General features: G+C 37.9%; 1 protein-coding gene across 4 annotated transcripts in view; it reads left to right on the top strand.

Annotated features, from left to right (window-relative positions):
- The window catches only part of KLHL2 (kelch like family member 2), a 130892-nt gene that overhangs the window by 93969 nt on the left and 10047 nt on the right, over nt 1–26876 (top strand). For all 4 annotated transcript variants that reach the window (XM_010595597.2, XM_064273597.1, XM_010595600.3 and 1 more), the window contains 8 exons: nt 2702–2811; nt 6757–6873; nt 9493–9642; nt 15815–15932; nt 22784–22981; nt 23426–23527; nt 24838–24966; nt 25844–25984. In XM_010595597.2, the coding sequence (XP_010593899.1) occupies nt 2702–2811; nt 6757–6873; nt 9493–9642; nt 15815–15932; nt 22784–22981; nt 23426–23527; nt 24838–24966; nt 25844–25984 (1065 nt within the window). The remainder of the gene's footprint in view (nt 1–2701; nt 2812–6756; nt 6874–9492; nt 9643–15814; nt 15933–22783; nt 22982–23425; nt 23528–24837; nt 24967–25843; nt 25985–26876) is intronic.

Here is a 26876-nt window from a genome sequence, read left to right as displayed (position 1 = left end):
TAAATTCAGGTTGGATATGCTCAAGGTCGTACTTTGGCTCCGGTAGACTTGTTCTAATTATATTCAGCTTCAACTTGAACTTGCATATGAGCAGTTGATGGTCTATCCCATAGTCAGCCCCTGGCCTTGTTCTGACTGGTGATATTAAGCTTTTCCATTGTCTCTTTCCACAGTTGCAGTCAGTTTGATTCCTGTGTATTCCATCTGGCAGGGTCCATGTGTATAGTCACCATTTATGTTGTTGAAAAAAAGATATTTGCAATAAATAAGTCATAGGTCTTGCAGAATTCTGTTATGTGATCTCTGGCATCATTTCTGTCACCAAGGCCATATTTTCCAACTTCTGATCTTCCTTTGTTTCCAACTTTCTCATTCCAGTCACCAATAATTATCAATACATTTTGATTGCATGTTTGATCAATTTCAGACTACAGAAATTGGTCAAAATCTTCAGTTTCTTCATCTTTGACCTTAGTGGTTAGTGTGTAAATTTGAATAGTGGTCATGTTAACTGGTCTTTCCTGAAGGCGTATGGATATTATTCTATCACTGACATTGGTGTACTTGAGGATAGTCTCAAAATGTTCTTTTTGACGATGAATGCAATGCCATTCCTCTTGAATTTGTCATTCTTGGCATAGAAGACTATATGATTGTTCAATTCAAAATGGCCAATACCTGATGTTTATGCATTCTATTTCACTTTTGACAACTTCTTGTTTTCCCAGATTCGTTCTTCGTACATTCCGTATTCTGATGATTAATGAATGTTTGCAGCTGTTTTGTCTCATTTTGAGTCATGCCACATCAGCAAATGAAGGTCCTAAAAGCTTGACTCCATCCACCTCATTAAGGTCGACTGTACTTTGAGGAGGCAGCTCTTCTCCAGTCACAATTTGAATGCCTTCTTAACTGAGGGGCTTATCTTCTGGCACTGTATCGGACAGTGTTCTGCGGCTATTCATAAGGTTTTTATTGGCTGATTTTTTCAGTAGACTGCCAGGTCTTTCTTCCTCGTTTGTCTTAGCCTGGAAGCTCTGCTGAAACCTGTCCACCATGGGTGACCCTGTTAGTATTTGAAATACCAGTGGCATAGCTTCCAGCATCACAGCAACACAGAAGCCACCACAGTACGACAAACTGACAGCAAGTGGTTTAGGAGAAAATTAGAACTGTCATTTTTCAGTTGTAAAAAGGACCTTTGCAATTAGTCACAGTGGTTTCTTAAAATCTGTAACCCTACATAAAAAAAAATGGTGTGTCAGTTGTATTTTTGTCAATCCAATCATTTTATAATTACCCTAGAGCTGCTTATCATTTTTAAAATCATCCTGTGATGAATCTTTTGTAGAGTGAAGTTAATTATGAGATTTGCGTAAATGCAGATATTAATTTTTATGTGTTGCTGAAAGGGAAGTCAGCTATATTCCTTTTTATGGTATATTAAAACATATTTGAAATGACTCCTTTATTTCACCTTAGAAAAACCTGGATTTCCTAGCAAGTTTTTACTTTAGAATTTAGGGATCATCCCACAGAATTTGTTAGTCCTTACTGTGTACCAGACATACTTCTGGGTGCTTTATAGAACTTTATCTTATTTAATTCTCCCCATAATCCTATTAAAAAAAAATTAGGTAAGGTATTTTTATTATCCTCATTTTACAGATGAGGAAACCAGGGCTTAGAAAAATCAAGTAACTTGCCTAAGATTGTTTGTGAAATCAAAGTTTAAGTATTTTAAGAATACTAATTTTCCTAGTTTCTTTAAAGCAATTAAGGTATAAAGTAATTTGATTCCACGTAAACTGGTTACATAGAATTCAGAGCTTTATCATAAACTTATTCTTTTTTTTTTTTTTTTAAGTAAAAGTCATATATTCAGATTGTCCAAACCCATTGCCATTGAGTAAATTCCGACTCATAGCGACCATTTAAGGTTTCTTTGTTTAGTTCTGGATGGTTCAATGAAAAGGTACCTGGTTTTACAAATGGATACTTTACTATTTTTCAGATCAAAGACTTAGTAAATGCTGAGACTTCAGGAAAAATTCAAAATATGAGTCTTAACATTATTGTTGGTTATTATACACATTTTTTTTTAGCTCTTCAAATAAAGCAGAGTGTTCTTCATAACTCCATAATGAATAATACATTCCAGTATGTGACTGTATGGCACATGTGCTTTTTTCGATTTATGTAATAAAAAGTTTTTTGGCTGATGGAAAAATTCAGGAACATTTAATGGTGATAGTTGAACAACATGATGAATGAACATAATTGTCAATGAACTGTACAGGTGAAGATTGTAGAAATGTCATGTGTTTTATTACCTATGTAGTTACCACAATTAAAAATTAAAAAAAGATTTTACAAACTTAAATGCTTATGTTCTTGTCACTATATAAGGGATGGATATTTAACTGTAGAATGTCACTATGGAAAACAGAAATGATTCAACTATCACGGCAACTTTCCTACCTGTGTTTCTGCTTTGTCATACTGTAAACAAATCACTTCCCTTATTTCACCCCAGAGTATAAGGTGTCTTTGAGTTTGTGTTTGTTTTGTTAGTTCTTGTGTAGAAGTCAGTTGGTTTTCTCATACTTAGGTTGTGTGGCCTCTTCTTTTTTTAAGCAGATTTTGAAACTCTGATAATGGAATCTTGGTATTAATGGATTTTCCTTTTAATCCCAAACAGAACAACATTTTGCAGATGTCGTACTCAGTGAAGAGTTCCTGAATCTTGGCATAGAACAAGTATGCAGCTTAATCTCAAGCGACAAACTTACCATTTCCTCAGAAGAGAAGGTAAATATATTTTTCTTGCCCCAGAATACAGTAACACAGTATTTGCCCTTTATTTCAGTTTTTTGGTAACCGGATGATCCTGTATGTATAGTGATAGTCGGTTGTGATCTTTGATCTAGAGGTTAAGAAACTCAGCTGACTCGTTGATTGTGTCGATTACTGTTTCTTCAGTTCTCAGGAGGTTGGTTTCCCTGAATTGTTAGACATTAGAGCTTTGCGCTGGACCTGCTCAGCAAGAGCTTACACACATTAAACTGTCTGCAACAGCTGCCTCTTTGCAAATGAGTTTCTTCACACAGCAAGATGCCTATAAGAATTGTGATCCGAAAGTAGTTATTTCTCAAACCGAAGACATTTACTATCTTGTGAGTAGGGAGAAGTTCCCAGGGTGGCAAAGTTTGGCTGACTTCAGCCTGGATATCCTTCGTTGTTCTCTTTCCTTAGGTTGGTTCCCTGCTTGTCTTTTTTAGTCTTCTTTATCCTCATAGTTTGGCTTGCCTTGCTCAGCCACATGCACTTTTCATATAGTTGGAGAGAGAAGGTTTTCTGAGTTGGCTGTTTTCTTTGGGTGGATTTTGTAGCACGCGGGAATCAGGGCACAAATGCTTGTGAAAACACTGCTCTTAAAGGAAATGAGACTTGAGTTTCTATTTTCTTTGCTTTGCATTTAAAGTTGTATAAACTCTGATTCTCTCCCTCAAGGACAGTTACTCCACTCGAGGGTAAAAAGACACATTTACTCTAATATTTAAAGTACAAGAAAATATGTGAAAGGGAGTTGTAAGACGTATAATCTTACCACTCTAGAATAGAGGAGGAAGACGTTACTTTTTAGATTTAGTAAACATGTATCGAGTGCCAACTATGTATCAGACACTGTCATGAGCCCGAGATACGAAAAGATTAGCAAAACAAAATTTCTTACTCAAACTAAAGGACTAGTCCCCAAAACCTAAACCAAACCACTGCCATTGAGTCAATTCTGACTCATAGCGACCCTATAGGACAGAGTACAACTGTCCCATAGGGTTTCCAAGGCTGTAATCATTGTGGAAACAACTGCTACATCCTTCTCCCATGGAGTGGCTGGTGGGTTCCAATTGCTGACCTTTTGGTTAGCAGCCAAGCACTTAACCACTGTGTCAGCAGGGCTCCTTAGAGTGATAGCCAGTGGGGTAAATAAATGATTACAGAATGCTGTAGCTAGCCTCAGATGTATGATCTAAGTCTTTAAAAAGAAATATGAGTTTGCCAGAGAGATAAGGAAGGGTGAGAATAGGAAAGGCATTCTAGAGAAGGAATTGCATTCTGTGGGTCTGTTGTGCTTGGAGCTTAGAATATGTTTGGGAGAGTGACAGGAGATCAGATTGTATGGGGCTTAACTTTACCAAAAGAATTTGGCCTTTGTCCTTGGTTCCTGACAGATGACCTCTAAAACCTTTGGAATTTCCCTAATCATTGAAGTGTCTTTGATGAGAACTCCAGAGCACACCTGAGGGTTTATTACTTTTGTAGGGTGGGGGCTGACTATGCTAGAAAGACCCTTTGCATGATATCAACCTCATGCAACCTCATGCTATTGACTGACCTCAGAGGAGAGGGACTGGAGTTTGAATTATGCAATAAGATCCCCAGTAATGATCTGGGCAGGAAAGCTCCCTGGGCTTCCTGACTAGTTAACAGACATTGGTTCATGTGGGAGAGTATTAGCCCGTTCCTTTATGGGATGTGGAAGCTCTGTGTTAGGAATCCTCCCAGACCTTGCCCTGTGCATCTCTTCATTTATAACCTTTTTGCTATAATAAAAGTGTAATTGTACATATAGCACTTTGCATGAGTTCCATAGCCAGTTGTTGAACTCAAGGGAGTAATGGGAGCCAGCAGGTCAGAAGTAAGTGGGAATAGGGATCCCTGTGTTTAAGGCTGTTATCCTGAGGGGGTTGAGGGAACCCTCAGATTTATATCTTCTGGGGTGGGGGCATAGTCATGGTCCATACAGATTGACTTCATCCTAATGATGAAGAGCCACTAAAGAGTTTTAAGTAATAGAAGAGTGATGTCAGATCTGTTAGAAAAATATTACAAGGGCTGGTCTGGTTATCCATTGTTTCTAATAAACCACCCCAAAATCTAGTGGCAAAACATAATAACCGTTTTATTATGTCCACAATTCTGTGGCCAGACTTCAGGCAAGGCATAATAGGGACAGCTTGTCTGAGCTCTGCCATGTCTGAGACTTCAAGGTGGCCACGCAGACAAACAAACCCACTGCTGTCAAGTCGATTCTGACTCATAGTGACTCTGTAGGACAGAGTAGAACCTGCCCCATAGAGTTTCCAAGGAGCGCCTGGTGGATTCAAACTGCCGACCTTTTTGGTTAGCAGCTGTAGTAGCTCTTAACCACTACACCACCAGGGTTTCTCTTCAAGGTGGAGTGGGAATCAAATGACTGAAGATGTCTGGGATGGTTCTGCTGGAGCCATGTATTTAGGGCTTCACTTCTACACATGGCATCGTCTGGGTCCGTAATGTCCAGGATAACTACTCCACTTACTTTTCTAGATCCTGGGCTGGTTTGTTTGGCATCTCTCTCAACCTCTTTCTCTCTTTTTTCCATCTCCATATAGCTAGGTTGGATTTCTGATAGCATGGTTGTCTGAAGGTAGTCAGATTTCCTCATGACATCCGGCTTCCCCCAAACAAGCAGTTCCAGAGACCTAAGTAGAAGCCACAAGACTTCTTATGACTCAGCTTCAGAAGTCATGTAGCATTGCCTCCACCACATTTTATTGGTTTTGCAGGAGACGTCATATTCAGTGTGAGAGGTTCTTCCATAAAGCTGTGAATATTGGGAGATGTGATTTTAGGGGGGCCATCTTTAGAGACTAGCCTTCGTATTGGTCGTGTGTAGAATGGATTAGAAGTGGACTGGGAGTGGATACTAGGGCCCGATAGGAGGCTGCTGAAGTCATAGCAGTGAGCAGTAAGGATCTGATGTAGGATGGTAGAAGTAGGGGTGAAGAGGAGGAGACAGAACTGAGAAATAGTAGAATTGACAGGATGCAGTCTGTTTAGTTCACTTCTTTCGATAAATACTTGTTGACTGAATGACTTAAAGAGGGATATGAATTATAATGTGGATTATTTTTAGCTTCTTGCCCTATTCCTGCATCAAAATGACTGTAACCACTTATATATTGTCAGACGTTTTCTAAAAAAAAAAGACAGCCTTTTAAATATCATCAGATGATATATTTATCAGTCTGGGAGGATATTATTTAGTAAAATGCAGCCTTCATATTAGCTTGTCTGATTTCTCACAGATATATGTTGTAAGTAGTGCTGCTTATTTAGTTTATAAAAAAAGTCAGAATTTTAATATTTTAATATACTTAGTATTGTGAAAATGCAGAGTTAATCTCTCTTCACACCCTCAATTTATAGATGCATAGTGCAACATTTTTTGTAAACTTAAAGAAAAAGCCAAAAATGAGTTTGTAAGGGTTCATGATTTTCATTCTACAATATCATTTTGTTTTATTATATTGGGTGTTTCACTGTCCCTAGGACTTGAGATTTAAACCCAGGTAGGTAAAACTAAGTTTACTTTAAAAAGGTTGCCAACAGTGAAACAGATCATGTATCATCAAACTATCAAAACTACGCTCAAGTTCAAGAAGATTAGGTAATGTACTTGGCAAGTGCTTATTAAATACCAAATATACTAGCTAAATACCAAATGGTGGGGGGCGGGGCAGGGAGAAGAAAGGAAGGGAGTGAATGGCTTTGTAAGTATATCACAAGTCAGGATTTTGAAAAAAAAATTGAGTCATAGGTTAAATTTGGACGTCTTAGTTGCAAGTAAAAAATAGTCTCATATATTTATCCAGAAGCCTTGGTACATAACTCATTCCTTATTTTTCTTTTCCCCATATTTTCTGAAAGGTGTTTGAAGCAGTAATAGCTTGGGTGAACCACGACAAGGATGTAAGGCAAGAGTTTATGGCTCGGCTAATGGAACATGTACGGTTACCTCTGCTTCCTCGGGAATATTTAGTTCAGGTAAGCTTAGATGCGAAACACACAAGTGTGCATAGCGCTGTGTCAGCAGCCCCAACGGCATGGAGACCCCTGTCCCACAGAGCTACAGAACACAGGTCCAAGGGGTACAAGACCGAGAACGGTAAAGCCACCTGCAGTGTTTGGCAGCTACTCCGTCTTAGGCCACCCCCCATTCTTAGAGGTTTGCTGGCAGCCTCTATTTCTGATTTGGGTGAGCAAGTATTAGAACGTATCCAGGCAGTGTTTGTGGTGGTGGTTTAGCTAGTTTCGTTGAATCGATTCTGACTCATGGAGATCCCATGTGTTTTAGAGTAACCCAATGCTTCATAAGGTTTTCAGTGGCTGTGATCTGTCTGATGTCGATCGCCAGGCCTTTTTTTCCAAGGTGTCTCTGGGTGGATTCGAACTGCCAACCTTTTGGTTAGTAACCAGGTGCTTAACCATTTGTACTCCACAGGGACTCTGGTGATCATTTAACTGCACATAAATAAATGTGCCTATGGCTCTGCATCTCTGCTACATTTTCCTTTGATAGTATCTTCTGAGTCTCCTGCAGAAATGGAATTTGGAGATTTGATCCAAATACTGTCATAGATCAAGAGGCAGTTGTTCAAACAGAATAAGGGGATACTGTGTGGTTTAAAGTCAGGAAAGGTGTGCGTCAGGATTGTAAACTTTCACCATACTCAGTCTATATGCTGAGCAAATAATCTGAGAAGCTGGACTATATGAAGAAGAATGGGGATCAAAATTGGAGGAAGACTCATTAACAACCTGCAGTATGCAGATGACACAGCCTTGTTTCCTGAAAGTGAAGAGGATTTGAAGTACTTGCTGATGAAGATCAGAGGCTACAGCCTTCAGTATGGATTGCACCTCAACATAAAGAAAATGAAAATTTTCACAAGTGGATCAATAAAAAAACCTTATGATAAATGGAGAAAAGATTGAAGTTGCAGAAGATTTCATTTTACTTGGATCCACAGCCAACACACATGGAAGCAGCAGTCAGGAAGTCAAATGACCCATCTCATTGGGCAAATCTGCTGCAAAAGACCTCTTTAAAGTGTTAATAAGCAAAGATGTTACTTTAGGGACTAAGGTGTGCCTGACCCAAGCCATGGTGTTTTCAGGCCACCTGATATGCATGCGAAAGCTGGGCAATGAGTGAGGAAGACTAAAGAAGAATTAATGCTTTTCAATTTGATGTTGGTGAAGAATATTGAATATACCATGAACTGCCGAAAAATGGAATAAAATCTGTCTTGGAAGAAGTATAGCCAGAATGCTCCTTAGAAGCAAGGATGGTGAGACTTGGAACATGTTATCAGGAGGAGTCAGTCCCTGGAGAAAGACATCATGCTTGGGCAAGTAGAGGGTCATCGAAAAAGAGGAAGACCTCCAATGAGATGGGTTGACACAGTGGCTGCAGCAGTAGGCTCAAGCACAACGATCCTGAGGATGGCGCAGAGCAGGACCGCGTCTCGTTCTGTTGCACGTAGGGTCGCTATGAGTAGGAACCAACTTGATGGCACCTAACAACAACAGCTATTTAATTCTACTTCGTAATTTCACAATGGCATACATTTGTTCCTTTATCTTTATTTCTAAACTGAAGAATATTAAGTCATTTGAAATAAATAGGAATAAGTGGTTCTTTAGTAGCCCATAGGACAATTTTAAATTTACTGTTTTATTTTACCATCGTACTGTGGAAATTTCAGTATTTTTATAATTGAAGCTGTATCTAAAGCAACATTTCTTTATTAAGAGATTTGATCTGAGCTTTTTATGATTACTTGTTCTTCATTATTTGTTGTGATCTGAATAATCATTCCTGTACTGTTAAAAAATGAACTAACAAAAAAACTCTTGCTTTTGAGGTCAGGTATAGCAAGGACAAGACTTACTTGTAGTGTAGGACCATTACTTAAAAATATTTTGGAAAAAAAATTTTTTTTTGTATCTATTCCCTGGATACTTTGTTTGCCTTTTTTGTGTTTGAAAAAGTGTTTTCAATTGATAAGGAGGAGTTCCTGGGTAGTGTAAACAGTTAATATGCTTGACTGTTAATTGAAGGTTGGCGGTTCGAATCCACCCAGAGGAACCTCAAAAGAAAAGTCCTGACAACCTGTTTCTGAAACATCAGGCATCAGAAACCCCGTGGAGCACAGCTCTCCTCGGATGCACGTGGGGTGACTCCGAGTTGGACTTGACTTGACGGCAGCTGGTTTTTACTGTCTGTGCCACCTGAAGCACTCATTATCTAAATTTTCTTTTCCTACTGTTTGTCTTGATGGTTAAGGATAAAAAACATATAATTACAGTATTATCTAATGAGTTTATCCTGTTTTATAGTTGTCATTGAAGTATATCATTTTCATTGCAGTTCTTCTCTTTATTACTTGAATATCTTTTTTCTCTGTAGGCCAAATACATGAGATGTTTGAAAATTTGTTTTTCTCCTGGTGTCACTTATAATCATTTCTGTTACTTTTAGACTGAACTGGAAAGGATAGTGATTGCTTTTTCTTTTTGTCTTCTTTATTTCTGTTTCAGTGTTAGTTTTACTATAAAACAGCAGCTCCCTCATGGGGTGTGTTTGATTTCTTCTTTCAGAGGGTTGAAGAGGAAGCCTTGGTCAAGAACAGCAGTGCCTGCAAAGATTACCTCATTGAAGCGATGAAGTATCATTTGCTACCAACAGAGCAGCGTGTGTTAATGAAGAGTGTCCGGACGCGACTGAGGACACCCATGAACCTTCCCAAAGTAGGAGCTGTTGTTCATACTCGTTCCTCATCTGAGGCCCATGTAGTGAAGCTAACTGTTAATATTTTTACTTGCCTGAGTTTCTGTGTTTTATTGTCTAGTTTCACTGCAACAGAGAATGTGCCTAAGAATTCATTGTAGTCTATATAATTCAACCTCTGTTATATTTGTTGGGGGTGGGAGTTGTTTGGTTCACTTAATATTTATAAACTGCAAGATGTCACTTTTCTGAAACAGAAAATGACTGGTTTTTGTCCCTTATCAGTTTTATTATTTCTAAACAACAACAGCAACAAAAAAACCAAACTGTCGCTGTGAAGTCAATTCCGACTTACAGCGACCCTATAGGACAGAGTAGAACTGCCTCATAGAGTTTCCAAGGAGCAGCTGGTGCATTTGAACTGCCTACCTTTTGGTTATCAACCAAGCTCTTAACCACTGTGCCACCAGGGCTCCTTATTGTTTCTAGTTATAAGAAAAATAAAAGTTGCTGTTGAGTCAGTTCTGACTCTGGTGACCCCATGTGTTCAGAGTAGAACTGCTCCACAGGGTTTCCAAGGCTGTGACCTTTTGAAAGCAGGTGGCCAGGCCTTTTTTCTTAGTCGCCTCTGAGTGTGTTCAGACCACCAGTGTTTCAAGTTGTAGTTGAATGCTCAACCAATTGTGCCACCCAGGGACTCTCTAGTTGTAATAGAAAGAAGAAAGATTAGGTAAAAAGGTTTTTTTATAAATTAGGTGTTTTAACTGGAAACACAGTGGTTCCCAGAATTACATATTAGAACGAAGGATGATAAAATAGATTGTTAAGTTCATCTTGCTATTCCCTGTTGTATACTTGACGGTTCACCCACGCATCATATGTCGCCATTTCAGCATAGATTTCCCACGTCTTCCCATATCTCCAGTGTTCCTATTTTCCTGTGTTAAAGCTCGTATCACACCTTTGTCGTTTTAGTTGAAGCCATTCCTGTTTTACTGATTTAATTTTTCTTTCAAAATACCCCCGTTTCTGTATCTCTCTTTGCAATTCTTTCTGCTCCGTTTTCATCTGTAGAGTACCAGAAGACCAACACTTTAAGCACCACTTGGTGTGTGGTCTTACCAGAATGACTTCTTATAGAACGCTTTTATTTTTTAGGTTACTCTTATGTGTGTTTGAGGCAATGATGGGTTAAAAAATGAGAATTAATCTGATACCCATTGCTTTCTTATATCTTTCATCTTCAATTATTGTTCCCTATCCTTTTCATTGAATGGTGTCTTTTAAATTCTTTCACTTTAATACTTTTATTTAATGTTTTTCCAAGTTTTATTTCTGGAGTCCACATTTTTATAATTGCTTCGAGCCTGTATTGGTGTTGTTTTCCCATTATGCCCTGTGTTGACAACAGTTCTCAATTTAGAATCAGCTGCAGATTTTGCCAATGGCTATTCATTCTCTTTTCTAGATCATTAGTAAATATTTGATAGTGCACCTCACTGCTCCCTCTGGTGACCACTTATTAGAAATACCCACCCACTGACAGTCCATTTGTAGAAGGTTTCAGTCCATATGATTATGTTTATTATTCAAGCCAAAAATAAGTATTTTGGCATATAGCATCCAGTGAGATTCAAGATCAAATGGATTCATATTTGGCATGATTTTTCTAACATCCCTCTGCATATTCCCATTTTGTTGGCCCCTAGAGGTTTGAATACTTTTATCAAAATATTCTATGTTCTTACTGAGAATTATTGTTCTTCAACAAAAGGTATTTACAAGGTATTCACTTCCTACCCTGTTTTGAAAATTGGTATTTGCCTTTTTTAAATTTTCTGATCTCTCCTCAGTTCTCCAAGATTTTTCAAAAATAATTGTAAGTGGCTCAGTAAGTACATTAGCTAGTTCCCTTAACACCTTAGTATGCATGCCATCTGGGTCTGCTGATTTTATAAGTGTTATGTTTCCCAAATCCCTTTCACCTGCTTTCATAAGTGGCCATCTTTATAAGTCTTCATTACTTCATATTTGTTTTGTCAGTTTTTGTTCTTACAAATAATATACTGATAAAAAATGTCCAGAGTCGTGGCCAACTTGAAGTTACCATTTCTCTTATGCTGGTCTTTCTAATTTCTCTCTAAATGGTTTGTTTTATCTCTAATAACTTTTTAAACATTTCACATTTGTAAAAAAAAAAAATCTCAACTTATATAACCCCTCTTCTGGCATCTTTTGCATTGCTATCATTAACTTTGTTGCCGACCTTTACAGTAAAAACTAATTGATGTCTAATTTCTGGAATAAGCATGCCATTTTTCAAAACCTTCCGAAGAGTTCTTGGTAAAATCCTATCAAGTATCTTATTTCCTCTCTTTTGTAGAGTTGCAGTTGTCTGTTTAGTTTACATTGTTTCTGGGCTTCTCTAGTTGTGACCTTGGAGTGGCCCTTCCACCCATGTTATACTTTGGGGTTTTTTGGTTCTTTTTTTTATAATGAGTGTACTGATTCATGGAAGTTCTCTCTTATTCTACTCTATCAGAACGGCTAGGAAGGAGGGGTAGCTGACCTGGTGAATAACAACGAGCAACTCTGTTGCTTTGACTTTGCATGTTCCATCCATTCTCATGATCCCTTTTCAGAGTTTATTTATACCCATGTAATTTCTCGACTCGATGGCAGTCGTTTTTTTTTAATTTCTCAAAGTTGCTTATGTTAAGATGCTCTTTCAATGATGGCATTTGTCATTTTAGAGAGGTATATTCAAGATTAATTCTAAGTAGGTAGATAAGAATGAAGGACAGATTAATTTCTCATGCTTACGTATTTTGTAGCAATGGTGTGTTTTTACAACAGTGAGTCAAATTCGACAAAGTGTGGTAGTAGTGCTGAGCAAAGTATCGTAAGGTTTTGATCATATTTCTACCATAATGTGACTTAGTACTTTAATATTAGGTTCTGATTCTGTGGACTGGTACTAATTCACATGAATGATTCTTTTTATAACTCAAACATTACTTTTGCGTTCTCAATAAATAGTAAAGTAAGGCACCTTTGGATTTAAACATAATGTAGAACTATTTTTCTGTTGTACTTTAATATTAGTAATTTTTGTAACTTTTATTTTTACAAATGCTCTCGTATTTCTTGGAAACCCTGGTGGCGTAGTGGTTAAGTGCTACGGCTGCTAACCAAAGGGTCAGCAGTTCGAATCTGCCAGGCGCTTCTTGGAAACTCTGTGGGGCAGTTCTGTCTGTCCTATAGGGTCGCTATGAGTTGGAATCAACCCGACAGCACTGGGTTTGGTTTTTTTTTGCTGTTGTTGTTTTTTTTTTTTTTTTTGGTCATATTTCTAGGCATATACCTGCCTATATTTTTACCAAGTATTTCTACTGAAATTTCCAAATGGAAAATCATGAAACTTGATTTTTCAGGAGGCAATTTTTGACTAATATTTAATAGGTGAAGAAACTGAAGTGAATAAGTATGAAGTCTGTAAGCATGAGATATTAAATCTTTCCTTCATCTTTACCTACCCATTGAGAATGTACTTGGTCTACATTTCAGGATGTTGTTAGCTGCCACAGGGCTGGCTCCCGACTCATGGCGCCCCATGCGCAGTGGAATAGGACTGTTCTGATCCATAGGGTTTTCACTGGCTGATTTTTGGAAGTACACCAGCAGGCTTTTCTTCCTAGTTCATCTTAGTCTGGCGGCTCTGCTGAAACCTGTTTAGCATCGTAGCAACGCCCAAGCTGCTCATGAAATGCACTGGACCCAAACCCTGATATCCCACATGGAAGACAAGAATTCTACCACTGAACTACCACGGCCCCTCTTGAAATGTCTTAACTCCTCACTCTTTGCCTTCCTCAAATATGTCACATTTGACTTTTGCATACAAAACGTCTTTCCACTTTTCTAGATCTTTTATATTAACATAATTAATATGGTGTGTCTCAGATGACATCAGGTGGCTTTTACAAATTACATAGAGTTTTGAGCAGCCCTTTCAGTGGTAGCCAGACAGTGTTTTTTTAGCAGTCCCTTGATCTCATACAAATATCCTTGTTTTCCTGTGTGTATCCTACCTTCTTCCTGTTACGCCTGGTTCCTAAAGCCCCAAATCCCCACCTATCGTACCTCTGTTGGGGAGTGAAGGACAAATATTACTGATTCTCTGTATGTAGGAGCACATTTTCCTTTCCATCCTCGATGTGCAAATGTGAACTTTTGCATGGAAATCATGAGATTCATACTTTGAAAATAATGAAATCTGTAAATCAGTATTGTTTTGCATAGATTTTTTTATAAGTTTCTCTTCTGAGATTTATTTAATTGCTCCTCATCAGATACATTATCCCGAGCCTCTTTCAACTGGTGTCTAACTCTGCTGGGGAGAGTTTGGAAGTTTTGAACACAGATCCTACAAAAACCGCCAAGTACAATATTGGTCTCACCGTGCCTTCTCCCTGTGTGATTTTACAACCTTAAACCCTTCCTTTTTTTCCCTTTGGTGGTAGGAAAGGTTGGTACTTGTGGGTTTTCTTTGTTAATTCTTCCTTTTATTCATTTGCATTCAATACTAGAGGAATGCAGAACTGAAAAATACCATGTTTGGTCTATGTTCAGTCTTCTTTTTAAGACCTTTAATATTCTACTCCCCAGTTACTAAACTACTAGAAGAGATTTCTTTTTGGAAACTTGGGATTTGCTCTGATTAAGGAATCATGTGTTCTGTGTACCCATGTTCATAGTTGTAAGCACGTGTAGGTCGTTGCTCAGGCAGGGTTGCAGACCTCCCCTTTTTGTTTGTATGAATTACTCTGTGTTCTGTTTGTTCTTATTTTTTTTTTTCCTTTTTAACATCTGTTTTTCCTTTCATCTCATCTTTCCCCAAAGATCCTTACCTTTCTTTACAGTTTTTCCGTATGAGACAGTATTAACATTTATGTTCTGATTTGACATCTGTGTTTTCACTGTTGCCAGAGGGTGCCCGTATGCACCCAGTAAAAAACAAACACGTCGGTGTATAAATTCCGTCCATCTCTCAAGTCATTTGATTAGATTCCACCCCCTCCAGAATTCTTTCATTAAATTATGGCAACTTTCTATTTTCTGAAAATCAGTAGCATTCATGAACTGTTCGTATAGGCTTATGATCAGATATAATCGTGTATTCTTGAATTGCTTCATGGATCTTGTCTCTTCAGTGAGATCTATAACTTCAGAGAGAGCAGAGACTGTGTCTTCTATTTCTTGGGTACAGCACCTAGCACAGTTCTGTACAGATGCAGATGGTAGCCACTTTGTAAATAATTGTTGGATTGAATTGAATTGAAGAAACTCATAGACTTCATTTATTCTCAGCACTAGACTATTGTACATTTGTTCATTATGATTTCTGTCTCCTATTTGGCTATTTTATTTGTGGGGCTTCAAGGGAGGTCTCTACTTGAGATCAAGGAATCTGTGCTTTCTTATGAACTCGAATTCAATCACTCCTCCTTTATCAATAGGTTTCTTTCCCTCACTTCTTTCATCTTTCTTGAATACCTTACTGTCCTTTTCACCTCACCTACCCACTAATATAAATTTCATTTCAGCCTGCTCTCCTAGTTTTTGGAGATTTAATCTCTGGTCATTGCAAAATCAGGATTGACTTTATAGCAAGCACTATGACATACCACAGCCTTGCCAGTGCTGACTGCCTGCTATTTTTTGGCTTAAATTCTGCTTTCGCTTGAAGGATCAGAAACTTATTTTAGTTTCTGACATCCTTATTTTTGACAAAATGTGCTAGATAATGGAATTTTAGTTCTAACATGTGCCCCCTTTGTTGATGTTTATTAAATGTTGTCTAGGTGATTGTTGGAAACCCTGGTGGCGTGGTGGTTAAGTGCCACAGCTGCTAACCAAAGGTTCGGCAGTTCAAATCCGCCAGGCGCTCCTTGGAAACTCTATGGGGCAGTTCTACTCTGTCCTATAGGGTCGCTATGAGTCGGAATCGACTCGACGGCACTGGGTTTGGTTTTTTTGTTTTTTTTTTTGTTTGTTTAGATGATTGTTTTCCCCAGCTCACCTTACCATCTCCACCCTAATACTCTCCACACCAATGTCTTTGTAGGACATTTTACATCCCTGAATATGCAGTAGTCATTTGTTCAAATGCTTACATTTCTGCCATTCCAGTTGATGGTGGTGGTTGGAGGCCAAGCCCCAAAGGCTATCCGAAGTGTGGAATGCTACGACTTTAAAGAAGAACGATGGCACCAAGTAGCAGAATTACCTTCCAGGAGGTGCAGGGCAGGTAAGCGTGATGCATTATGGTCAGTTCCCTACTGCAGGGCCTTTAGGAACTTCTCTTTCAGGTCTTATTTTATTTATTAAGGCTGTCTCTATTAGAAAGTATTGGTTAAAATAACTGTGTACTGGAGAAAAATGTAAAATAAAATTCAAACTCACAGAAAAAGACCAGACTTACTAGTCCCACAGAGACTGAAGAAACCCTGAGAGTATGGCCACCAAGCACCCTTTTAACTCAGTACTGAAGTCACTCCTGAGGTTCACCCTTCAGCTAAAGATTAAACAGGCCTATAGAGCCGGCAAGAACACATATGAAGAATGTGCTTTGTAGTTCAATCGTGTATATGAGACTAATGGGCACACTAACCCTAAAGCAAAGATGAGAAGACAGGAAGGGACAGGAAAACAGGACGAATGGAAACAGGGAACCTGGGTTGGCGAAGGGGAGAGTGTTGACACTTCTCAGGGTTGGCAGCCATTGTCATAAAACAATTTTTGTATTGACTGTTTAATGAAAAACTACTTTGCTCTCTAAACGTTCACCTAAAACACGATAAAAAAATTAAATATAAATAAATAAAACAAGGTAGCCTTTTTCATGAAGGGGTGGTTGGTCAAAAGCAAAAAGAAAAAATATTTTTAAACTACAACTTTGTAACTTTAAAGAACTTACGTAAGTAACTTAGTTAAAAATACCTTTTATAGATAATTTTTAAAATAAAAATATTTTATTGCATGTCTTAAGTAAAATAATTCTCAAATATTTTACCTGAGATTTTCTAAACCACTTCACAGCAATGAGTTTTTTGGTTTAGGATAATTGCGTCAGATTACAAATGGAGGACAGCCACACAACACTAGGAATCATGGCCTAGCTAAGTTGACACACATTTTGGGGGGATACAGTTTAATCCATAACACATTTTTTCAAGCATTTGTTTTACAGATTTTTTTGACAGACCTTATTTAGTGAAAATGACAATCAGCAGAGACAGTTGCAAACTCTTTGGATTCTTCCTGGGACCCAAACTTGGATCCATATTTCTTTGAGTTCCTATTTTTCATAGCAAAATGAGTTCTAAGTGTAATAGAACATTTCTGTGTATTAACATGTTAACATATCCAAGGTACATCATTCTTTAATAAGAGCTGTCCTCTTGTTTTGGTCCAGATGTGGTATGAGTTTACTAGTTTTTAATTGAAGGACATTAATTTTTTTGTTAATCTGAGACAATGCCGCAATGAATTTCTTTATACATACATCATTATGTACGTGTTCAAATATATGCAGGTATGTGTACTTAGAAAACCCTGGTGGTGTAAAGGTTAAGTGCTACAGCTACTAACCAAAAGGTCGGCAGTTCAAATCCACCGGTTGCTCCTTGGAAACTCTACAGGGCAGTGTCGTATAGGGTTGCTATGAGTCAGAATCGACTTGTCAGCAACGGGTTTTTAGTTTTTTTTGGTGTGTACTTAAAACAGGATTCTTTTAAATTTTGCTAAATACATAGGTAACAAAACATTCACCATTTCAACAATCTTCACATGTGCAATTCAGTGACATTAAACGTGTTGTTCAGCCATCACCGTTCTGGATTTTTCCATCACTCTTGACAGGAGCAGCATGGCCTAAGTGCTAAAACAGAGGATTTTTATGACAATAAAAGTATTAATTTCAAAATCACCCCTACATCATTTTGCAGATATTACTTAATTATCTTTCTATTATTAAACCTTAAATTGAAGGTGAATTCCAAACAATTTAGGTCCTTTCGTTACAAGTTCTTAGAGAAATTGGCAAAACTGAATCAGTGTGTCATATTTAAGTTTATTGAAATTCAAAGGTCACCTTTATGTAGTAAAATATTTTTTTAAATTAGAATAAAAAAGCAACCTCAAACTCGAAAAAAAATTTGTAGCATTGGATTTATCTATTTAAAGGATATTCTAATTATTCCCAGTAACAGTAAAAGATAAGAACGCCAGTTTTCGCTACACTGTTGACAACATCTTGTAATTAAATAGTTTGAGCTTTACCAAGTTTGTAGGTAAAATAAGCTGTCTCATCTTGACCTTCTTTAATTGTGGGGAAAGTTGACACCTTCCTCTCTAAATTGTCAGTTCATGATTTTTGCCATTTTGGATTGTGTTGTTTCTTCAATTTGACAGATGTATTTACATAAAGTGTCTTAGGCTCTCTAGAGAAACAGAACCAGTTAGATAGGTAGTAGGTCGGTAGGTAGATACATAGATATTTTGAGGAATTGGCTCATGTGATAGGGTACTGGCAAATCCAAAATTTGTAGGTCATGCAACAAGCTGGAAATTCTGTCAGTCTTGTATTCCAAGTCCAGAGGTCTGTAGGTAGAAGAGCAGAGGAGTTCTGTCAGAATGCCTGTTTATGGTCTGGAGGCAGAATTCTACCAAGGAAATTAAGGCCTTCAGTTGATTGAATGAGGCCCACCCACATTATGGAAAGTAGTCTGCTTTACTTTAGGCCAATAATTTAGATGGTAATCACATTTAACAATGTCATAGCAACATTTAGGTGAGTGACCAAACAACTGGGCACCATAGCCTAGCCAAGCTGACTCATAAAATTAACTATCACATTAAAGAAAGTAGCCTTTTGTTTATCATACCTGGTATGAATATCTGTGTTAATCTTTTGTTTGTATTAACTTTTTATACACACACACACTTTTGTTTTTTTACTTACGATGTTGAAATAATTTTAGACTTACGGAAGAGTTACAAAGATAGTACAAAGAGTTCTGGTACACTGTTTACCCAGCTTCACAGCTTCATTACATAACCTAACATTACATAATGTTAACATCTTAGCTAACTGTGGTACAATTACCAAAACTAAGAAATTAGCATTGGTGCATTACAACTAACTAAACTACAGTGTTACTTGGATTTTACCAGCATTTCCGTTAGTGTCCTTAATCTGTTCCAGGATCCTTTATTGCATTTAGTTCTCATTTCTTCTTAGCTTCTTCTGATCAATGGAAGTTCCCTAGTCTTCCCTTGTCTTTCATGACCTTGATTCTTTTGAAGAGTACTGATCAGGTAATTTGTGGAAATGTCTGTCAATTTGAGCTTGTCTGATGTTTCATCAGGATTAAATTGAGGTGCTGGATTTTTGGAAGAAAAACCACAGAGGTAATGTTTCCTTTTTAGAGCATCATATCGGGATACACGGTAGCAACATGATTGTTTCTGGTGATGCCAGCCTTGGTCACTTGGTTCCGGTGTTATTTGTCTGGTTTCTCCACTTTGTGACAAAGTTTTATCTTGAAAACATGAATTTTTACTGTTCTTTATAGTTGTAATTTTTATTTTCATACCTAAAATACTTGGACTTCATATTTTTTAATGGCTAGCTAGTTGTCCAACACCCTTTTTGACTAATCTGAAATGCTGCCTTTATCATATACTAAATTTCCACATTTATTTGGTTTTGTTCTGAATTTCCTATTCCCTTCCATTGATTTGTCTTGCCTGTTAATGCATCAAAACAAAGCAGTTTTAATTACTATGTTTTATAATATTTTTAATGCATGATAGGACTAGTTCCTTCCTCATCACTCCTTTTTAATCAGAGTTTTCTTAGCTTCTCTGGAATAATTTAGGGCAAATTGTCGCATTTATAATACTAATACTCTCATTTAAGAACGAGTTATAGCTTTCCATTTATTCATGTCTTTTTTGCCCATGTTTAACATTTTCCTTATATGGTTTTATATGTTTCATGGCAAGTTTATTCTTAGACATTTTATCTTTATTGTTACTGTTGGAAATGCAATTTTTCAATATATTTACTAACTGGTTTCTTAATTCACATCTGATTCCTGAAACAATCTCCTTGTCGTTGTGCTGTAAGTTACTAGACATGATTTATTCCAGAGTGTGCTGTTTACTTACTGATTAACCATGAGTAAGTTTTGCCCTCTTTGTACCCTCATTCTCCCTCTCTCTCACCCTACTCCCCGTTTCCTTCAGATGAGCCCCATTACCCGTTGCTGTCAAGTTGATTCTGACTCATAGCGACCCTAAAGAACAGGGTAGAACTGCCCCATAGGGTTTCCAAGGAGAGCCTGGTGGATTCAAACTGTAGACCTTTTTGGTTAGTGGCCATAACTCTTAACCACTCACTACGCCACCAGGGTTTCCAGAGAGCTCTAATTGTATTATCATGGCCAACTACTTAAACTTCTAGGTACTCTAGGTCCCTAGTAACTTTTGGAGGTTATCACATTTCTTTTAGTTCAAACCCCCTCTCCAGTCAGAAAGGTGGGGAAAATGCTTACTTTGCAAATTGATTCATATTTCTCTTCTCTTTCACCTGAAATACCCTAATACTTTGTAAGCATATTATAATATTCCTAAGAGATTATAGTTTTTTGTTTTGTTTCTAGAGAAAGAAAAATGAAAATTGCTCTGGTTCATATTCCCACAGTGAACATTCCCAGTGTCACTGTTGATTTTTGAATACAGGATTTTTTTCACACTGAAGTATGCTTCCTGCTGTGTCACTGCTCACTGGTCCTCAAGCCCTTCTAGAAGACCTACCACATTCCCTGCCAGCAGGGGACCCTCAGAAAATCTAGTGATTACAACAAGTGATTACCTTTGATAATTTGCTAGTCCACTGCTTACAGCTCTCTTCAGACTATCTGGATTTACCAGGAAGTAGCTTGAGTATTCATTTCCTGTTTGAACAAGGGATTGAAAAGTTATTCCTTTACCCTGATACGCAGCTTTCTACATAGCCAGCTTCATTTGACTTCTGAAGGGTCTCAATAGCTCACAAAGGACTGAACATCCATATATTTTCATAGCCCAGGGGGATTTATAGCCCAGAGTGTAAAACAGTAGGGAGAGGGGCTACATGTCTCACCTGAAGACATCCAAGTACAAACACCATGTAAAACATTGAGCTCGTCAAACACTTACTGCTGGTGGTTTCAGTTCTCTCTGCTGGAGTTCACAGACATAGGAGGCGCAGTGCCTGCCCTCAGGTAGTTTAATAATCTACCTGGGGCAGTGACATAAGCAGAGTGTTTATGTTCAGAATTAAAAACAATAGAAACTTGGACAGTTTAAAGCAGTGATATTGCAGACTATACAAGATTTAGTAACCTCTCAGGTGCACTATATAGGTGTTATTTGCTGTAGGGATTCAGGAGCTGGAAGGAATCCCTTCAGGCTAAAATGGCTCAGGTGAGGCCTCATACAGAATGTGAAATTTGAGGGGGCTTGACAGTTCAAGAAAGCAGAGTGGATGTTGGGAGGTGCTTCTCAGGTCAGTATAGTGGCATGAACAAAAGTTCAGAAAAGTGAAGTGATGGTTGAAACCCTGAGTCTAGCAATCTAATTTCCCATCCTGAGACCCTCTAGCTTCTCTTCAGCTCAGGTGTTTGCAGCCTTTTTCTTAAATGGCCGGGGAGTAAGTATTGTAGGCTTTATGGGCCATATGGTCTCTGTTGCAACTGCCAGATTCTGCTACAGCCATAGACAATATGTAAATGAAAGGGTGTGGCTGGTTCCAATAAAACTTTGTTTATGGATGCTAAAATTTGCATTTCATACAGTTTTTTACATGTTGTGAAATATTCTTTTGATTCTCATTCAACCATTTAAAAATTAAAAATAATTCATAGTTCATAGGCCATATATAAATAGAAACATATGAGTTTCATTTAAAAACATTCAATAGAAAATTCAAAATTGAAAGCCATGAAAGATTTCTGTAGATTCAAATAGTTAGAAAATATGGTCTCGTTTCTTAAGCTTGTAAATAAATATTTGAAAAGGCCAAGAGTCAAAATGGTACTCCAGGCTGTGACAGCATTTTTCCTCCAAGTTTTGCTTTTGTTATTCATTCAAATAACTTTTGGTTATTATAAGTAATTTCACAAGTCAATTATTGTCACAGCAGGGTTCTCAGGAAGCAGTCACTCAGATGGAGTTTGGGTATGTTTATTAAAGATCAACAACTAGTATTGTCCTTGGACTTGGGCAAATGGGACCCGTGCTGTTGCCCTGTGCCTCAGAGGTTCCCGTTTTTTGGAGTAACTTCCTTGACATTTTTAAGTCCTCCTTTGGTACCTGGGCATGCCTGGGGCTAGCAGTGCCATCTGCCAGGCAGGATGGTAGGCAGGGTGCCTCATCCCATTTCTCCTCTTTGAGTTACTCTTTGATCCACTGTTCTGTGTATGGATTCAACCAGATGCCCTGAGGACCTCCTGGACTCATGCCTATGAGATTTTTTTTCACAATCCCAGTGCCTGGGGCCTGGTTCCCGGAAGGTGGCCTGGTCAGAAGATTGCTCTTGCTTGCTGCTATGATATTTCTTCCAAGGGTTTACATGGTATTGGGCTACCAGAATGGTGCTTACACATTGATTTTGGCTGACTCTCCCTCACATTTACCATAGGCTGATTCAGGGACGAGGTGTAGGCTTTCATCCACCTATCCATCCCCTCTCACCTGTCCACATTCTGCCTGCAATGCTGACTCCAATCTACAGCATCCAAGTATGTTCACCCTGCCACCTCCTCTGAAGGATTGGCATCGTGTTTTGGATAGTCCTCCAGGATGGCTGGACCTGTCTCCTCTGAGGGCTTGTGAGAACCTTTACCGTGGTATTTTAAGAGCCATACAAAGAAATACAATTTAGTAGTTATGTATTGCAAATGAATAGCCTTTCTTAGGACCTATTCAATCAGGATCCTTTCAAGAGTAACTTACATTGACAACACCTGTGGACTTACTGGACCGCAGTCTTTAGATAGTGGTGGTAGTTCGGTGTCATATTTATATTGAAGCTCTGTGTTCATTTTACAGGGATGGTGTACATGGCTGGGCTTGTTTTTGCTGTTGGTGGCTTTAATGGGTCATTAAGAGTCCGCACTGTAGACTCCTATGACCCTGTGAAGGATCAGTGGACCAGTGTTGCTAACATGCGAGACCGGAGAAGCACTTTGGGAGCCGCTGTGTTAAATGGATTATTGTATGCTGTGGGAGGTTTTGATGGGAGTACAGGTAATTTCCTTTTCATTTTTTTTTTATACTGCTCTTAGCACTAACACAGTAACCACGCTTATGGAACAAATCGTGGCAAGATTTGGAGACATTTGACTATTTTAACAGGTATTATATTTAAACATAAGTTTTTAAATTGCATCAAGAATTCTTTAATGATGTAAGAGTCCAAATTATATACGTTTTCTTTCTTAACATCAATGTCAGTCATCTCACCAGTTTTAAAAAGCTGATAAATGTCAGTAGCTTGGGAGGAGCACTTTGGAAAAGAGGCTGTTCCTATTTACCATAAAATTGATATGTTTTACGTTCCACCATTTTCTTCTTGTAATTTTAGCCCAATTTAACATACCTGAAGTATTTTCCTTTAATCAAATATGTATGTAAAAAAGAGCAATTAAACTTTTTAGAGGAGGAAATGAAGAGTGCTGTGCTTTATTTTAGGTCTCTCATCTGTGGAGGCATATAACATAAAGTCTAATGAGTGGTTTCATGTAGCACCAATGAACACAAGGAGGAGCAGTGTTGGCGTAGGGGTTGTTGGAGGTAGGTGCAGGCAGTCCTTGCAGGTGAACATTTCCAGGTACATATGTCTTCTTGATAGTTGGGAGTGGAGTGGGTTCTTCCAATAATCTAAACAGTAATGTTACAAGTGGGCAAGCAAACGATCATTTAAAAAAAGGAAACTAATGGTTGTCATGAAATGTTTTGAAAATTGGCTTACCCATATGAACTTACCTATCTATATAACTGATGGCGCAGTGGCTAAGTGCTCAACTGCTAATTGAAAAGGTGTGGTGATTCGAATCTACCAGCTGCTCTCTCTATCTGTGTGTGTGTCCTATTCAAGGCAGTCAGGTGATTTTAATATACTTGTATGTGAATAAATTAGATGACATATCTATACATACACATATATGTGTATATGTATGAAGAAGCGCTGTTTACATTTAAGGGATGGATTCCCACTTATTTATTTATATCCTACTTTGTCCTGAAATAGAATTTAAGGAAGGCTCTAAGTATTATTTTTTGGGGTGATTTTTATATTGGCTTGGCAAATGTTAGAGTTCCCACCTCCTCCTCACTATGGTTGTAGTTTCCTGTGCTCTTTTTTTAACAGCTTTGTTGAGATATAATTCACGCAGCATAAAATTCACCTATTCAAAGTGTACAGTCTACTGGCTTTTAGTATGGCCACAGAGTTGTGCATCCATCACTGCAGTCAATTTCAAAATATTTTCATTATTCCAGAAATTAACCCTGGTTTCCTTAATGTCACTCTCCAGTTCCCCCATCCTTCCCAGCATAGGCAACTGCTAATCTACATTCTGTCTCTATGGATTTGCCTCTTTTGGACATTTCATATAAATAGAATTGTACGCTATGCAGTCCTTTGTGACTGGCTTCCTTCTCTCTGCTTAAGGTTCAAAGTTCACCCATGCTGTAGCATATTATCACTACTTCAGTTCTTTTTATTGCTGAATAATATTTCATTGTGTCCCTGTATTACTTTTTTTTTAATTTACTAAAATAACTTTGATACCTAAGTGTTTTCCAGAATGTTATTCACTTACCAAATTGTGTTATCCAAACATAAATGAATGTACTTCAGCTCTGTCACTCAGATTATTGATGAAAATGTAACTTAACACCATCATGTCTGCCCTGCAGCTCTTCGTAATACAACTCGTTCACGCCACCTGTCAGCATTAGTCAAGGTCTAAATACACGCCATAAAAATCAGTATCACTTCCAGAGGAAGATTTCTACCATGTAGGAAAATATATGACTATTTCCTGATTTGGAAAAATAGCTTCTTATGAATTTGGCTTTCTTTGTGATCCCATGTTTAGGTCTGCTGTATGCTGTCGGGGGTTATGATGGAGCTTCACGTCAGTGTCTCAGCACGGTAGAATGCTATAATGCTACAACAAACGAGTGGAACTATATAGCGGAAATGAGCACCAGACGGAGTGGAGCAGGTGAGTGTGAACCCCTTTTAGCGATTGCAGCAGGAAAGTGATCAGATCCTTAAAAAAGTGAAATGATTCCTTGGCATCGCTGTATTATCTGGAAATACGTGCTGATTTTAATGACAGTTTTAAATGTGTGGAATTATGCAGGTAATGTTAGGTAGCTGTACTTAAATTTCACTTCATAAAATTTAATTTCTAAGCACTATATTAAAAGATTTCTTCTCTGTTTCACTAATACATTGTTTGGCATTCTTTTTCAATTTTTGGTGTTAGTGCTTACAGGGGAGCTTGTGTAATATTTTGGGTTCATCTTCATTTCTTTGAAATTTTGTGCTTTTAATACTGTTTTACTTTTTATCATTTTAAAACTTGTTTTTAGAAAGATTATATTGACGAACTTTATCCTTCTCTGTGTTCCACCTACATATTTTTATTTCATTTCACCAAAACCCAAACCAAACCCCTTGCGGCAGAGTCTGTTCCAACTCATAGAGACTATAGGAAGAATAGAACCGCCTCACAGGGTTTCCAAGGCTGTAATCTTTACAGAAGCAGACTGCCATTTCTTTCCCCACAGAGCAGCTGGTGGGTTCCAGCCACTGACCTTTCGGTTAGCAGCCGACCACTTAACTACTGCGCCACCAGGGCTCCTTGTTTTGTTTGACAGGCCTCTTTTTTTTAGAATAATAGTTCTTATTGAGATTCCTGTTTGTCAGTTCTTTTCTTCTCTATTTCTTAAATTATGTGCCCCGATATTGACTTACTTTTATTATGAGTAATAATTTTGAAAGCTTTAGTTATAAGTGATATGAATACACCTTAATATGTTACAAATTTCTCGTCCCTTTTGCTGTACTACGGTTTGCTTGTTTGTGTTTTATAGGTGTTGGTGTGTTAAACAACTTATTGTATGCCGTAGGAGGTCATGATGGTCCTTTAGTACGAAAAAGTGTTGAAGTTTATGATCCCACCACCAATGGATGGAGGCAGGTAGCAGATATGAACATGTGTAGAAGAAATGCAGGTATCTGTCTAGTTTAAGATTGTGAAGTTTACAGTGAATTTTGTTTAAATTTACTGATCTGGCCTCCCTGTTAGACTTTGAGCTCTTTAAAGGTGGAAACTTGTAATAATTCTATGTAGTGAGCACCTAGCATAGTGACTACAATGTAACAGCCTTTTGGGACACTTCCGTTAACTTATAATTTCTACTGGGGACTACTTTTTATTGATGAATAGGGACTAATTAAGTAGGGTAAGAGTCCTCTTTATTTGATACTTGAAAATGTTCATTCTTACCACACACGTCTTTGAGTGCCTACCGTGCGTCATGTACTGGAGATCAGACATTGGTAAGCTGTGATCCCAGTTCTCAGGGAGTTTAGTTTACTTGAGTAAATATTGTACCAGGTTCAAAGCTAGCTATTACCTGAATCTGGACGAGGAAGCCTGAGGAAGGTAGCCCTAACTTAATACAGTTCAAGATCTGCAGAAAATGGAAGAACTAAAGCAACAACAAAATAATTTTAAGAAAGCAGAAGTCTTCGAGGTTAGGGAGCAAACTACTTGAAAAGAAGATCCATGGAAGGGAAAAAGAATTGGAAAATAGATTCACCATAGCTAGTTAGTCTTTCAGGAAATGCTAGTTGTCTTTAAAATGCCATGATCTTGACACCATTTCCCATCATCCGAAATACGTTCCTGATGATTCTCAAACTCACTGTGCACCATTGGATGATGTTGCAAGATGCATGAAAAAATACTCTCTTAATTTCTCTTTAATTTAAATGTAGTGACTAAGTGATACTAAGTATGTGGAACCACAAGAACTGTCAAAAACAGAACAGAATTTATCACTAATTCTACATGATCTTGCATCTCATTTAGTCAGTTTTATTCGTAAGGTACTAAAAGCC

The sequence above is a fragment of the Loxodonta africana genome, chromosome 21 (assembly GCF_030014295.1).
Source record: "Loxodonta africana isolate mLoxAfr1 chromosome 21, mLoxAfr1.hap2, whole genome shotgun sequence".
Taxonomy (NCBI): Eukaryota; Metazoa; Chordata; class Mammalia; order Proboscidea; family Elephantidae; genus Loxodonta; species Loxodonta africana.
Note: the sequence above shows the minus strand (reverse complement) of the source record. Positions and strands in the feature narration are given on the sequence as shown.